Source organism: Alnus glutinosa, chromosome 1, assembly GCF_958979055.1.
Source record: "Alnus glutinosa chromosome 1, dhAlnGlut1.1, whole genome shotgun sequence".
NCBI lineage: Eukaryota > Viridiplantae > Streptophyta > Magnoliopsida > Fagales > Betulaceae > Alnus > Alnus glutinosa.
The window spans coordinates 35,955,496-35,972,901 of NC_084886.1; the positions used below are offsets into that span (position 1 = coordinate 35,955,496).

At 37.2% G+C, this 17,406-nt stretch overlaps 1 protein-coding gene across 3 annotated transcripts in view; it reads right to left on the reverse strand.

The window, feature by feature from the left end:
• Positions 1 to 16,286, reverse strand: part of LOC133879507 (uncharacterized) — a 51,146-nt gene extending 34,860 nt beyond the window's left edge. The window contains exons 1-6 of one of the 3 annotated variants that reach the window (XM_062318089.1): positions 16,184 to 16,286; positions 14,999 to 15,204; positions 6,991 to 7,222; positions 4,235 to 4,314; positions 1,958 to 1,996; positions 1,341 to 1,359 (exon numbers count right to left, since the gene is read on the reverse strand). In XM_062318089.1, coding sequence (XP_062174073.1) covers positions 1,341 to 1,359; positions 1,958 to 1,996; positions 4,235 to 4,314; positions 6,991 to 7,222; positions 14,999 to 15,157 — 529 coding nt within the window. In that variant the 5' untranslated portion in view covers positions 15,158 to 15,204; positions 16,184 to 16,286. Of the gene's footprint in view, positions 1 to 1,340; positions 1,360 to 1,957; positions 1,997 to 4,234; positions 4,315 to 6,990; positions 7,223 to 14,998; positions 15,205 to 15,926; positions 16,129 to 16,183 lie in introns of those variants that run through there. The other 2 variants (XM_062318096.1, XM_062318082.1) reach the window with 2 other exon arrangements.
• Between the last annotated feature and the right edge of the window lie 1,120 nt (positions 16,287 to 17,406).

The following is a 17,406-nucleotide window of genomic DNA, read 5'->3' on the forward strand; positions in this document are numbered from 1 at the left end:
GAGGAACCTACTTGGTGTGATGCTCGTAGTTATTATTTTGGATAATTGCACCATTGGTCCCTGTGGCATGCAATAATTATTTTTCACTCCCTATGGTTCAAAAAGTTCATGAGAGGTCTTTGTGGTAAGCAATAATTACGTTTTACTCTCTGGGTCGATTTTCTATCCACCAGTTTGACGGAATCTGTTAACCATACACGTCAAACCCAGTAAAAAATTAACACGTGTCCATCTGAATAAAAAAATATAAATTTATTAATAAATAAATAAATAAACTTATTTAAAAAAAACAAAAACAAAAATGGGAAGGGGTGGCTGCACGCCACCCCTGGTGGCCTCTAGGGGTAGCGCGCGGCCACCCCTCTCTCCATTTTTGTTTTTTCTTTTTTCTTTTTTTTTCTTTTCTTTTAAAAAAAATAAGTTTATTTATTTATTTTTTAACAAATTTATATTTTTTTATTCAGATGGACACGTGTCAATTTTTTACTGGGTCTGACGTGTATGGTAACAGATTCCGTCAAACTAGTGGATGGAAAATCAACCCAAAGAGTAAAACGTAATTATTGCTAAGTGTAAGGACCTCCCATGAACTTTTTGAGCCATAGGGAGTTAAAAATAATTATGGCATATCACAAGGATCAATGGTGCAATTATCCCTTATTATTTTTGTTTTCCATCCCCCTTCTAGTGTCTTTTTTGTGATTTCCAGGATGTACAATCAGATTTAATCAAAGCCTTAAATTGCTAAAACCCCAATTTCAATTGGTTCCAATATGCAACAAAACCTAACTGTAAATTTCCTCAATCCAAGATTTTTCTCTGGATAGAATACATCACATGCCCTTTGATGATATTAAGAAGATAAAAGAGTACCTCCACTTGTTAACGATAGTGGGGGAAATTTCAATTATCAACTTAAGACAAAAGAAGAAATGCCCACAACAATGACTATAAGAAAGCACAGGAAATGAAATATAACAGGATATCAAATTATTGTCTTCCTTCTTGAAAATCCTACAGGCCTTATACCAGCTGAGTAGCACCGATATTCGCTGTCAAGCCACAACCTCCCAGAGTTTAATGAGACCCAGAACCAAAGGCATTTATAATTTTTCAAGGTGGAAGGAAAAGATTTAGGTAATAAAACACCACTGGCCAAAATTATTCATTGTAGATTCACTCCAGGGAAAAAATTAGCAAGTTTTAAAGTTTAGATCATGCAGAAAGAGTTCTTGTATGCATGCAACAGCTAAAATAGTTACCAATTCAGAGTGAGAATAGATCACAAGCATACTTTGAAAGGAATAATATGAAATGAAAAATGTGGCCAAATAGCTCACCATCATGATCAAATACCACCTGCATGGCAAAAGAAAAATGATGAGCACAAACTTCCAAAAATTAAATATAAAAAATATGCTAAAAAGAAAGAGAAAAAGAATAGGAAAACCCCATTAAGGTTACATAAGAATCAAACACAACAATAAAGCAAAATCTGGAAAAGGAGAAAAAGAAAACGGAAAGCTTTCTCCTAATATGAAACGAGTAGCCGCAACAAAAAACAGCACATAACATAGGAAAGCTACTGAAACAACAACATCATTCTTCCAGACTCTATGTACCTTCTGATGGCTCATGTGCGTATGAAAACTGCACAAATGAAATAAGAACTGTAAACTACTCCACCTAGGGTTGTGTGACACTACTTATTACCAGCCAAAGAAAAAAGACGCGCAACAGAGAAAAAAAAATTACACCAAAAAGAATGCAATTCTAACATGCCCAATAAAACAAAACAATATGCAAAAAATAAATAAATAAAAAATCCATTAAATGAAACAGACGAATAAAGTAACTGTTTGGGAGATATAAAGTTACATATTTATACAACCACACATGAGTTCATACATGCAAGCAGCGCACACACACGCACATTCTTAATGGAAAAGAATTATACCGCCACATGGGTAGGGATGAATTCCAGAACATCAATTATCTGCAAGAACAAAAACAATTAGAAATGTCTTAGACCTAACATACTCAAAAAAATTGAATATATTAACATTAAAGAAGAATCAAATAATGTGCTGCATCAATCCATCAGTCAAAACTGTTTTGCAGAGAGACTGGTGGGGATGTTCGCTAAACCACCTCCCAACCATTCAATCATTTTCTGTCAAGGCAGCAGTTCCGTTTGGTTCAATATTTTTACAACCCAACGGGGTAGGTTCAGTGTTTTGTTTTCCATTTTCCCAACCGATGGTAATCCGAACCTGAGTATATATCTATAAAATTAAAAATTCATATAGATAGATATTAAAGCACATGTAGCAAATTGTAAGTGGCATATTCATGGTTACTCATGAACCTGCCCACAACTGAATAATTGACTTAATTAAATCTACTTTGATAACCCCCTCCCCTCACGCTGCTGCTTCTATCGGCCTCACCCAGTGGTGCCACTGCCTGACCTCAGCCCTCCAATCCTCATCTCATCCACAGCCCCTTTCCCATCATACTACACAACTCATCCACACACACCGCAAACTTGACTCCCACCCCAGCTTCTCCAGGATCACCTCCATTGTGACCTACACTGCATTGTCTTTGGGCCTTGATGGCTTCTCTGTCAATGTCATGATCAATCAAGCTCAAGCTGGCTTATGACTCAGATTCTGGATTTGACAACAAATCTTGACGTTTTCCCTTTCAGTTAGGGTTGAATTCAATTACCATGCTTACCTATTTGGCTCGTTTAAGTATTTTAGGGGATGTGGTCAAGTGGAGCTATATGTGTGGGGATGGTGGAGGATATTATGATCTGGCCTTAACAACCGATCAACCCAAACCACCTTTAGGTCGACTTCCCTACAATCAAACCAGCGGTTTCAAAGGTGTTTATTCAGTTCAGGCGGGCATGTTATAAAACCAATAGGGACATTTTGATTAGAAATATCCCCCTTAGACCTGACCTACCCAACACATGAACACCCCAAGGAACCAGGGGGAGGAAGAAAGCCATGATAGGCGAAAATAAGTTCAATTGTGGATGGTTTACAAGGGGATACCTAGAGCACAATTATCACTAATAACCAAGGTAATCAAAGTTTAGCATAGTCAACAAGTTCACAAAAAAATGTACATGTCATTTTCCTGTAAGTACTAACACATATCCTTCTCGCACTAGACCAACAAAGAACTCCCAAAACCAAAACCAATTTTTTTTCTCTATTTGATAGACAAGCACAAGTCCCGGGCCTATCATTCACCACCCTTCTTGAAGGAGGAAATCATCATCTGGTCCAAATACCACTAGTCTTTTCTCTTACCATAACCAAATATGACTAATGAGTATATCTTGATAATGTATATTTTTATTTCACTTATGGATTATATTTGGAGTAGGAAGACCAGAGACCTTTTCGCTTCCCATAACCATATCTGACTAGACTTATGTGTATATCCTGAAAACTTATACTTTTATTTCACTTATGGATTATATTTGAATGCCCAAAGACTAATGGAACAGGTCTAAAAGCAAAACACGCAGTGTAAGTTAAAAATAACTCCATAATGAGTAAAAAGTGCAGATCTCTTACTCCTGATATTAATAAATTAAAACTAATTTCTACAATTTTCAAGTTCACAAATTTTGTAATCAATGTTAAAGATATGCTACAACCAGATCAAATATGAATTTTCAACAAGAAGCCATAGACTTAAACAGTTCTTAATTTTCAACTAGAATGTAGTTGACACTATAGGATAGGTAAGTGAATGTAGTTGACAGTCTTAGGAACACTTCAATAATTGTCCTCTTCTAGCACATTCGCAGAACTACTCGTCTAAAAAATCCTACATCAGTATTACTCTATCTCAAGTTTCCAAGTGGAATATAGAGAGTTCATTAGCAAGACAAATGAAAATGTTGTGCCACTAAGCTTCTGGGGGTCCATAATCCTTTGGCTAACCATACTTGGTAGAATACTGGACAACAAACATAGAGAATGGTTAAGACTGCACATATTCGTTCTCAAGTTCATAATAGAAAAGAGTAAAAGCACAAAATTCCATAATTTTGATGCCAGATCTCTTATTAAGAGAAAATACAACTCTGACAAGAATCTGCATTCGAATCTGGGAAGGGGAGTCGCATCAAATCCATGCTATTGTGAGAACAGCAGAAGAAACAAATTGAAAGAAAATTCACAAACCTAATATAAATATTACTTACGAGAGATAGAGCTGTAAATATAGTTAAAACCCAATCTCCATTTCCATCAGCATGTGACATATGGCCATGGTGCACTTTTGCTACACTCGATAAAAAGAAAACAAAATAATGATTAGCAGAAACATATTAGTCAATGAAAAAGAAAAAAAAAATGCAAATCTGTCTGATTATTATAAGCTGACATTGTGTTGCATTCTGAAGCTAAAATTTGCTGCGAACACATAAGGAGTGAATAATCCGCAAAAAGGGAATCTCAATATTTTGGAAAACAGACTAGTCAACTGGTGGAGTTTCTCCCTTAAATGCAGTGTATCTTTTAGCCAGTACTAGAAATCAAAATACTGGGTAGCTGCTGGAAACATTCGCCTCCAACATAAGACTGTATTGCTTAGATAACAAGGAAAGCCAGTAAATAGCTTATTGAAAGCCTGAGGGGAAAAAATCCTCTGGCACCTACTGTCTTAACTGAATGGTCTTATGCCTCTGCATTTCAGTGTTATCAACATATAATCCCGTCTTATCCTTTAATCAACTCCTCCATCGACTTCATCAGCCATACCAAACTCAGTCTGCTCAATATCACCACTCAGAAAGTACCCCTGCTTCTCTCTGCTAACCGGACACCAACAATCCCAATCTCAGATCAAATCTCAAACGATTTAGCTTCGCTTCCACATAGAAATATCCCAAATAACCGATCTCTCAAAACCAAAAAACACAAACAAACAGAATTCCGATAACTCACCTCCGATACAAACCTTCACGCCGGCAGGATCTAACACCCAATACTGCACCGACATACTTTTTTTTTACAAGTACTTTCATTATCATTAATTAAGCACAACCGACATGCATTGTTTGAGACTCTGAGAGGTTCGAATATGGTAGAATTTAGTTAGGATGGATAACTGAAAGTAATGGAACATAATACACTGATAAATTTTGTCTGTTGCAGAAGAAATGCTTGATAAATCTGTAAAAGGCTACTTTGTAGAGTGGATTACCAATGGGCAATGGCCATTATTGTAAATTTCAAATGGTCCATGGGGTATTTCTGATGATGGTTTTCAGAAAGTACACTGATTTGGCAACCAGTCCAAACAGAAAAGTTCTCTTTCAAGCCCCAAATGTTCTTGTAACTTTATAATAACAGCAGGTACTACCAGCATCTTTTGCAAACCACTTACGCAGTAAATTGTCTAAATCATTAGATATAACCTTTTTTATATATAAGTAATTCCATATCATTAATGAAGCACAGAAAGACGCAACCCTAATACGCATGAAGTATACAAGGGAACTCCTAATAGGAAGAAAGAGAAGAACATAAATTCAAAAAATCTGCAAAAGTAGAAACACTTAAATTATGATGTGCCGCTATCCAAAGATGTAACGTGTTAAGCATAAGCTTCCTTAAATCTATTAACGATGTCTCTACGTCTTCAAAATGCCGAGCATTCCTCTCACGCCAAAGACACCACATTAAACACAACGGAGCCAACCTCCAAATTTCCTTAATGGTACCACACACCCAACCGAACCACCCCAGCTGTACAACAAATCGATGACTCATCTCAGCATAAACCAATCTACTCCAAACAGGGTAAGAAGATAACTTCATAGTTCTCTGGCGACTTCACAGTTAAGCATTGGGTGATCAATGGACTCCTCACTCTTCTTACACATACAGCACCACTCAACCACCACAACATTCCTCTTTTACAGATTATCATGTGTCAAAATTTTCTACAAAGCAGTCGTCCACACAAAAAAAGCCACCCTCAAAGGAGGCTTTACTCCCCAGATACTCTTCCATGGAAATGAAGGACCATCCTGGCTAGTTAACACTTTATAGAATGACTTCACTTCAAATTTACCCCTCTTAGAAAGACTCCAGCCTAATCTATCCTCCTCTCCATGTCGTAATTGGACAGAATACAGCCACTCAAGGAAAGAGAATACCAGCTCCATCTCCCAATCCTAGACCGGTCGTGTAAAAATTACATTCCACTGGATAATTCCATCTTGAAAGAGCATATTATCCACCACCCACGTGTCTTTGTACCGACCAATACTGAATAAAGCCGGATAATAGAGCTTCAACGGTCTATCCCCACACCAATGATCATTCCAAAAACTTACTTTTAACCCAACCCCCATTTCAAAACAGACAAAATTGGAGAACTTATCTCATCCCCATCTAATATGTTTCCAAACTCCCACTCCATATGTCCCCATTACCTCCTTTGAAGACCAACCACCCCTCATACACTCATATTTAGCTTCGATCACCAATCTCCATAAAGCCTCTCTCTCCATAGCATACCCCCACAACCACTTTCCCAACAATGTTCGGTTAAACTGAATCAAATTTCGAACTCCTAAACCACCTGATTTTATCTGAGTGCAAAACCTCTCCCAATTCACTAGATGGAATTTAACCTCATCCCCAATGCCACCCCATACAAAACACCGGAATTAAACATTTTTAGGATATACAAAAACACACCCCAATCCATGAACACTCCCGGCCTGACGCACAAGGAATAACACTCTTCCAAAATGAAATTTCAATATTTTGGATGAGGTAATCCAAGTTCATGCAGTAAAATAAGACTACTAATTTATAAGAGTCCATCATAACATACAAGTACCGTGAATCAAGTCCAATAAACATAAGAAGCAAGACAAAAGTTCCAACTCTGTCCTAACAAAATCATTTGATGTTAGCCAAGATGAGAAGTAAAACGAGATACCTAAAAGCTTGTAGTAAGACCTATAGATGATTGATGTGCCATCAATGAGCATTACTCTACCATCTGAAGGATTAGTATTCAGTGCCCTTTCTTCACTCTTGGCTGGATAAAGCAGTGCATCTTGGCAAAGTATTTGTTCACTTTCGGAAGGAGTGACCACGTTACTGAGAGAAGTTGCATGAATAACACCAGGTAAAGATGACTTCACATTATTGGATAAATTACAATAGCCCTGAGAAAACAAGAATCGGACACAAAGCCCAAGTTAAATCTATTGAAATCTCTTGGCTGAATTCTGAAAGTGGAAAACCTGCCCAAAAACCAATCAAGACCTGTAAAGAAAATGTGACTATCAGGCTTCCATAAATATTTTTATTTGTTATTCATCATATGTAATTCACATTTAGATTCTCCATATTGTGCAGTGCATGTCTGCCACCTTTTTTTCTCCTAATTCACATTTAGATGGTCATAGGTATAACTCAAAAAAAAGGTATAACTCAACCCCATGGTTGACAGATGATTTCAACAGGACATCTTGAAGTTGATGAAATATAGGCTGTTGTCAACAAATTTCTATAGGGAATCTCATGAGAGACTTCTGAATCTTCTTGAGGAAGGACTTCCACAACGTAATTTTAACTTGAAAATATTTCCTGTTTGGTAAAATTTTCAAAATGTGTCTTTAGTTCTGGGTTTTGAAAATTTTAAAATTGAGAAATGTTTTTGCTAGGGGCCACATCTGAAAAAGTGTTATATGTTGGAGTCCATAAAAGAAAATTCATTTGATAAACTGAAAATATTTCCAAAAAGCAAAAATTTGGGAATTGTTTTTAAAACATAAAATAAAAAATAATTGGGCCTGCTGGAGGCTGGCCTCTAAAGGTGACAGCCGCCACCCCTTGTCTCTATGAGGGGGCAGGGCCACCAAACAGATCTGCAGCCACTGCAATGGCTGTCACAAAGATCCGACAGCCCCCGCAAGGCCGCCAAACAGATCCACGGCCACCACACAGAATCATCATGCAAAACCACCACATATCTAACATTGACTCCTATTTTTTTATTTTTAACCCACATATCTGACACTAGTTCCTATTTTTGTATATTTTTAAATAGTTTTCAGGCCAGCTACCAAACATGTGATTTATATGTTATGTTTTAAAATGTGTTTTCGAATATGAAAACTGAAAATTGTTTTATGTGAAAACCACATCGTCTTAAAAGTGTTTGATAATTATTGTCTGAAAAGTGTTTTTTGGTATTTGAAAACAGAATTCTTCGTATTAGAGGTCTTTGGTAATTCAAAATTCTCCTCCTCCTTAATGCATCTACCGTCTTCCAGGTGAGAGCCGTAAAGGCTTAAACAAATTATGAGGCTTACTATTCTTCTTCTTCCTTTCATTTCTCTTGTTTTTATTTCTGCATTTCAGTACAAACTTCCACCCATAACCAGCCCGTCTTCAAAAACAATTTCATTCACAAACCCTATAACTTTGTCAACAAGCCCTGCCATCACCATCATACACTTCCATTTTTTTTTATAAGGAATTTTTTACCCTAACAAAAGACCGAGGTACTTCAAAGCCAGAGATGACACTCTAAGGGGAGATTGGAACTATTGACCTTCGCTTTATGAGGCACGGTCCTTTTTTATAAGTAATTCAAATTCTATTAGAAACACAGAAGGGCACAACCCAAGTACATAGGGAACATACAAGAGAGACACCTGACTAGGTAGAACAAGAATAACACAAATCCAAAATATCTAGAAAAAAAAAAAATTGATCAGTAAGAAAATTTTATAAAAAGCGTAAGACGCCCCTAAGTACACCGGGAGTATACATAGGAACAACCAAAGCCAACCCACAAAAAGAAAAACCAAACAAACCCACAAGAAACAACCCTAAAACCCAAAGAAGCCCTCATCATATCTAGAAAATTAGAAAAGCAAGAACTATTGTGGGCAGCATTCCAAACATAAAGAGACTTGAGCATGATAGCTTTCAACTCTATCACCGTTCTCTAGCCAATTCCCAATGGAGCAGAAGATGATCAATAGATTCATCGCTCTTTTTACACATGCAACACCAATCTATCACTCTGGTGTACCTCTTTCTCAGGTTATCCAAGGTCAAAAATTTTCTTAACATTGTCGTCCAAAAAAAGAACGACACTCTCGAAAGAATCTTATTTCTCCAAATGCTATTCCAAGAAAAGAGAGAGCCAACGGAAGGGCTAAGCGCGTGATAAACCGCCTTTTGGAGGGAATCCAATAAATTTTATCCTTGCCACCTTTCCACAACTTAAGAGAGTACAACAAACTAAAGAACGATGAGATCACCTCCATCTCTCAATCATGCATTGATCTAATAAACGTGATATTTCACTGTAAAGTGTCGTTCGAAAATTGCATATGATCTACCACCGAGACCTCCTAAAATTGAGAAATATCAAACAACGCCGCGAAAGCTGCCTTCAAGGTCTAATCATTACACCACACATTATGCCAAAATCCAACCTTAGCCCCATCTCCCACCTCTAATCTCACAAATCTTGAGAAAACCTCCTAGCCCCTCATGTTTTCCATACCCAAACCACGTAGGACCCAAAAAAGTCATTGGAGCACCGCCCTCCCCACATGCTATCATATTTTTTTTAAGTAACAAAAATATCATTAAAAGCGTAAGGTGCCCCAAGATACACAGGATGCACACATGAGAAAACACATAACTACAGAAAGAAAAGAGAACAAGGAAATCATAATAACTAATCACCAAATGAGAAATAAAAGTTCTTGTCCAAACATACAAAATATAGAAAAATAACGACTCAAGCTCCTCAAAAGTCCTCTCACGGTCCTGACCCATGTGGAGGGGGCATTTTGCACGGTGTTCTCGAGATCTAGTCAGGGTGAAGCCCCGGATACCCCGATTATAAAAATAAAAGGTCCTCTCACGGTCCTTAAAACTTCTATCATTCATCTCCATAAACAGCACAAGAGGCATGAAGGTAACATCTTCCACACAGCAACACTCTGAGCACTCCTGACAGTCAACCAACACGCATACAAGTCGACTACTCGTCTAGGCATAACCCAAGACAACCAAAATCGATTGAAGAAAACATCCCATAAAGTACCGACAACCTCACAATGGAGAAGACAATGGTCCACGGACTCTCCATTCTTTTTACACATACAACACCAATCAACCACGATGACATGTTGTTTCTTCAATTTATCAATGGTAACAATCTTTCATAGGGCTGCCGACCAAGCAAAAAATGCCGCCCTTAAAGGAACCTTAGTCCGTCAAACACTTTTCCAAGGGAAACGTAAGCCATCATTGCAAGCTAAGACACTGTAGAAAGATCTAACAACGAACACACCTCTTTTGGAGGGGACCCACCAAAGCTTGTTTTCACCTTCTCGTCCCACTCTAATTGAATACAACACCTTAAAGAAAGAGGCAAAGACATCCATCTCACAATCATAAGCCGCTCTAACAAAGCTTACATTCCATTGAGTAGAGCCACTCGAAAACTCCAAGTGAGCCACAATAGAAGCACTATTCACACACACAATGTCAAATAAATCTGGAAATGAGTCCTTAAGAGCCATATCTCCACACCACAAATCATGGCAGAAACTGACCTTGAGCCATCTCCCACCTCAAATCCGGTATGGCTAGAGAACTTCCCCCAACCCCTACTAATATTCTTCCATAAACACTTCATACATCCCAAGAGACTCATTAGAACACCACCCACCCCACGTACTACCGAATTTAGAGTCTACCACCACTCTCCGCCAAGCCTCTCTCTCATACGTGTGGCACCATAGCCATTTCCTTAAGAGCTTGATTGAACATCAACAAGTTTCGAACCCCCAACCCTCCTTCAAAGATCAGAGAACAAACCTTGGACCAACTTACTGGGTGATATTTTAACTGTTTACCTAGCCCACCCCAAAGAAATCACGTTGAAGCTTCTCAATACAATTTGCAACACCTGGAAGAAGAGGAAAGAGGGACATAACATACGTAGACAAATTGAAAAATGTACTCTTTATAAGGGTAACCCTATCACTTTTAGACAAATACATCATTTTCTAACTAGCCAAGCGACGCTCTATCTTTTCAATGATGTCATTCCAAATAGACTTGGCATTATAGGACGGCACCAACAACAACTAACTCTAATTTGGCCAAGTTAATTTTCAACCCTAAGAAAGCTTCAAAGCATAAAAACAAATACTGCAAATGACGAAGATGATCAGAACTTGCCTAACAAAAAAATCAAGGTGTTATCTACAAATAAAAAATGAGACAATAGGAGAGCATCACTACTCTTGGACCCCACCAAGAAACCAAATAAAAGCCCCTATCCACAATGGCAAACAGCATTCTACTCAAAGCCTCCATGACAACGACGAATAGCAAAGGGCGAAGAGGATCCCCTGTCTCAAGCCACGAAAGCTATCAAAAAAAAGGGGAAAGAGTCCCGTTAATCAATACAGAGAAACACATTGTTTAGATGCAATGTGCTATCCAATCGCGTCATTTCTTCCCAAAGCCAAATCTCCTTAATATATACACCCCGAAATCCCAATTAACATGATCATAGGCCGTCTCTAGGTCCAATTTACAAAGTACATCTGGAACCCCTAATCTAATTCTATTGTCAAGGTATTCATTTGCAACAAAGACCGAGTCTAAATATGTCTCTCCCTCATAAAGCCATTCTGAGACCTAGAAATGATCTTCTCCAACACCAATTTCAGCCTATTGGCTAAGACTTTAGAGATAGTTTTATAGATGCCACCCACTAGGCTAATAGGACAATACTCCTTAATATGCACCGCCCCAGCTTTCTTGGGAATAAGAGCAAAAAGCACCTATAAGGCTTCTTTCAAACTTATCTAGAGCATGAAAGTTGAAACTCATGAAAAACATTCAAAAGATCTTTAAGAAACCCCCAAGAAGACTAAAAGAATGCCATAGAAAAACCATCAGGTCTTGCGGTGTGTGGTTACTTAGCTCGTGTAGAGTCTATCATAGGGAGGAGTCCTAAGATAAAAAAATTCATAGAAGACCCCTTCAAGGAGGAGACATAGTTGGGAGGCTTTCACGTTGAGTTAAGTGTCAGAGTGCTAGATACGATCGCTACATAAGGGTATGTGAGTGTTACTATCTTTGTACTAGCTTTGTCTTCTGATAGTGGATTTCCTAGATTTAGCTGCCCCGTAGTAGTTTTTCTCTTAATTGAGTTTCTATTTCGTTAACAAAATATCTATCTCTTTTAAATTCCACACTTTGATATTTTGTTGCACACTTGAGCACACACACACGGTTAAAATTAGAAGTCATCTTTAATTTTAAATTATTGTTTTTGGACCGGATTTGTATTTTTTTAACCAGTCAAGTGATTTTTGTCCCAGAATAGCCAAAGGGGGAGTTTGTTAGTTTTATTGGCTACATTATGTTGACAAAATTACTACCATGTAAGGTTGCTGCTTTATACAAGGTTGCCGTTTTATTCAGAGTCTTCAGATGAAAAGGGTCATAATATCACTAGTATTAATGTCACAAGTATCAAGAAAGCTATTTCCGATTTTCAGAAAGATTCTGCACACGCCGGCAATTTCAGATTTCCAGGAAAATTCTACACACGTCTCAATATTTTTATCATAATTTTTTGCTCAAGTATCGGATCGAAATGAAAGTGGTGTCGTTGGAAAGCTAACAAAAAATTCAACAACTTGACCATCCAAACAGCCAAGAGAAACGTCCGGACGGACCAACGTCTGAACAGAAAGTGAGTGCGTCCGGACGCCCTCCAGAGTTCGAGAAATTTCGGAATTCATTTTCAAACACAGAAACAGCTAGCAACCGTTCGGACATGAGTATCTTTATAAACGACTCACTTTATGTGAGCTACTCTTCTTCCCAATATAGGATTGTGGTGTTACAATCTCCCTGCTTATATCTCTGATGTTCTTATCAGGGCCACGTCATGCAATGCTCTAATGCCACATGTCATTACTAAATTGTTCTGATACTATTTGTAACGACCCAAAGAAAAAGCTAGCTACATCTGCACTATCACTCCAAAAGGATTAACCAATTTGGAACTTCCCTAGAATCACTTATACAGCCTAGTCTCACCTAATATGAAACCAATATAAGACTAAGCGCCCATGAGTGTCTTTATAAACCATTCACTCTATGTGAGCTACTCTTCTTCCCAATATGGGAATGGGGTGTTACAGTTATAGGACATCCACCATTGTCTCACATTTTCTACAAAACCCTCTAACTTTAACCACATGTTCTCAAACTTAAAATACCATTTGCTTCTTGCAACAACACCACAATAAAGCAATAATATAAAATGATCCAATAAAAGTCTAGTGAGCCTCCTCTAAGAAACATGAAGAAATTGGGCTTCACAATCAAGAGAGAGAAGAAACCTGTCAATCCTGGACCACGACGAAGGATCACAATTATTAGAGCATATGAGGTTTTCACCCACAAGAGGGAATACCCATAACACCCTATTCAAATATGAACTTAGAAAACTTCAGCATAGCAGGGGAAGAACGGGTGTTACTAGATCTCTCACTCGAGTAGCGGGTGATGTTAAAATCACCCCCAAAGCACCACAGTAAATTCAACCAGCTCAGCAACCCAGCCAATTCATCCCAAAGCACTCTTATGTCATTGTCAACATTTGGCCCGTATCCACCCGCGAAAGCCTACTTGAAATCGTTGTTGACATTTCTTAAAGAGCAAGCAACAAAAAATGCCCCCACACACTCCTTAATTTTTTCTATCACTCTCCTATCCCACATTAACAATACCCTTCCAGAATCCCCTCTGTAACCCAAAAAATACCAATTCGCATGATGGCAGCCCCAAAGACTACGAACAACTCCCCTAGACACAAGCTCCAATTTAGTTTCTTGTAAACACACAATATTACCTTCCATTCTCTAAGGAGATTCCTAAGGCTGGCAACATGAGTTGGCGTGTCAAGTTCGGGTTGATCCGTTTATGACCCGCACCCGATTAACATAAACCCAAACCCTATAACTTTGTGTCGTGTTCGTGTTGGATTCACGAGTCGTGTCAAAAATTATCAGCCCTAGGGATTCCTATCCCTCTCCTTCAACCCTCGCACATTTCAAGGCAAAATCTTAGGCTTCATAAAGAATCAGTAGGTTTCCTTGCCTAGCCTTTGCCTGTACTATATTTGCCTCCCTTAAGGTTATAATTTATAGAACAAGCTAACCTCTTTAATCCCAGCTAATTGGGGTCGTTAACATGAATCTATAATTTACCACTCAGTACTGATGAGAATTACACACACATATATGGATAGATAGATACATATTTCTATCCATATAATATAAATATAATATATAGATATATTATTTATTTAACTCTTTTCAATATTATGCCCCTCCAAAAATTTCCATTGGATTAGTGTTTTGATAAACCTACACTTGGATTACATGCTCTTCCTATAATTTATATATATTAATGTATAGATATATATACACACACACAAACACACAGACGTATGTATATGTAGGATTATGTTCAAGCTACATCTAGTTTAACTCTTGTCAATATTATGCCCCTCTAAATTTCATTGGATTAGTGTTTTACAAAATATCCAAATCTATATAGATTTATAGATTTGGTAGGAAATGACATCATTTACATGAAATTTCAGATGCGCCTTTAGAATAGAGAGAACATGTAATCTGATGGTGTAAAAATATAAATTCGATTAAAATTTATTAAGTGGTGTAACATTAACAAAAAGTTTCACAAAGTGTAAATTGAATCTAACCCATATATATAAGTTTGTTTATTTATTAATTTATACTAGCAAAACTTCTACTTTTCGTATTCATTATTAACACTACCACCACCAAGGAAGAAGGCTAGCAATATAATTTAGAGACTAATAATCGCAAGATACATATAATTGAGCATACCTTTCTGGATAGTTTGTGTGAAGGAAAAATCAGATATGGTTTCTTTAGATTGCACAAACAATATCCATTGTTTGGAGCCCTTGACAAGTTTCTTCCTAAGCATGCAAAGCTCCTCCACAAGGAATGAATGTGCACAAGCGAAGGCTGATAGCATGCCATGAATTCATAGCAGCAAAAGGAAGAAAGCCTCAAAAGTGTGCAGTGACCTGAAGTTCCAATGACAGTTCCCATATCAGAATGACATGCAAATGGAACCGTACTGTATAAATGAAATGACCAGGGGTAATGCATAATCATGTATCTCTCAATCGATCAAATTATTAACTAAAAAAGGTAATGATCTATAATATCTGAATTTAAAGAAAGAAGCACAAAAATATATTACTACTCAGTTTGGTTGCCCCAAATAATGACAAGAAAAATATTAAACCAGAGTAAAACTAAAAGTTTCTACAAATTAATTAATTTCTATTCCAATAAGAATAAAAATCTGAGCTTAATTCAGTTAACTAAAGTACTAGACTCTATCAAGAACCAAAACAATCATAACACGAGATCTCAACAAACAATTTCTTTTCTTTTCCCCCGAATTTTCTGGGCACCCAAACGCAGCATAACAAACTGAAAATAAAGCCCAAAAAAAATCCCCCCAAAATGTCAGTTAGCAACAGGTAATATATATTGGAAATTCTTGAAAAACATCTTGCAAAATTGAGCCCTACATCCCATTGTCCGGTTCTCAAAGAATTATCTACATTCTGCAGTCATTTTCCCAGTCAAATTAAAGTCTCGCTTTCATGAAAATAACCCAGTTTATCTTATTATCTCAGTTCTCTCAGCAATCAAACCCTCGCCTGCCGAAAATTGGTTCTATATATTCATAAAAAAGCATTCCTCTTCCACAATTTTTCACCGTTCATTCAAGTACCTGAGATATGAAAGTCCGGTACGTTCCCAGAACAATCCTCTTTCGTGGTTTAACTGAAACTAATACACCCTACGAAAATCTCAAACAGAAGTTTTTTTTTATAAGTATAAGCCATATGCTAGAAAACCTAATATTTTTCTATTTTCTCGGTAACCAAACGTCTCAGGAAGAAGAATTAGAGTACGAAAAGAAATTGGAAAACCAAATTTTAGAAAGAAAAAAATGTTAAATCGAATAAAGGAGATAGTGGGAGTAACCTGTATTCCGGGGCTATGAACAAAATTTAGGGGTTGGCAACAGCGCTGCAGGATGGATAGCCATCGAACTAGGGGTCCCACTTGCTGATAGGAAATTTTTTTAATTTTTTTTCAAAGCGGGAAAAAAAAAATTATATAAGTAAAGCGGGAAAAAAATTTAGTTGCGCAAAAAAGTTGTATTGAATGCTCAGCACTGAAATTTGTAGTGAATTATAACTTTTAGGTTAAAATCATTGACCTTGATGAATAGATTACTAAATTAAAAAATGTGATAACTAACTCTTTGTAATTATCATTTATTATAAATTATACTCTCTTTAACATTTAGCATTAAAATGGATAAATAAAATAAAATAAAAAATAAAAAAAAACACCTTCAATTCGGACCATCTATAAAACACCATTTTTATAGCCTTCAATAAGAATTTGACATATCATATAAAAGACACTAAATACACTAGAGCCTAAAACATCGAATCATCACTTTCCTTATTTTCATCTAACCCTAGTGAACCAACCCACAAACTACCCCACCTCTCCCAGTCGAACGCTACCACTGCAATCCACCTAGTCACTATTGAGGATAATGACGTTATTGCTTCTATTTGCCTTCATTTAAAAGCCAAGTGACGTTACTGGAAGACTTATTACTTGCCGCTTGCCTTGAATGAGAAGCAGTAAATTGACAACAACTAAGTGACGTTACTGCAAATGAGATTTGAGAAGACTTAGTGCTTGCCTTCATTACTCTTGCCTTGAATGAGAAGTGCACAATAAATTGACAACTTTGTAACTTCTGAATGTTTTTTCATATATGCATTAACTAATGTATCTTGTACCAGAGTATAAATATGAAGCTACACCAAAAGCATTCATTGGGCTATTTTATCACAACAATTGTGTGTCTTTATATGGTATCGGAGCCACCAAGACTCACGTCGTCTTTTTCATTCCACATGGCCTCCATTTCCAGCCCCACCTCCCTCACCACTCTCAATCACTAAATCAACCTTAAATTGTCTCGTGACAATTATATGCTTTGGCAATGTTTGCTAACCTCATATCTTGAAGGATAGAATCTTTTCGGATGTATTGATAACTCTATTCCTTATCACCAAAGTTTATATCTTCTACCACCGCCTCTTCAACCACAACCACTGACTCACCTAATTTAGTTCCCAATCCCAATTACAAAATCTGGGTTCGCCAAGACAAACTCATCT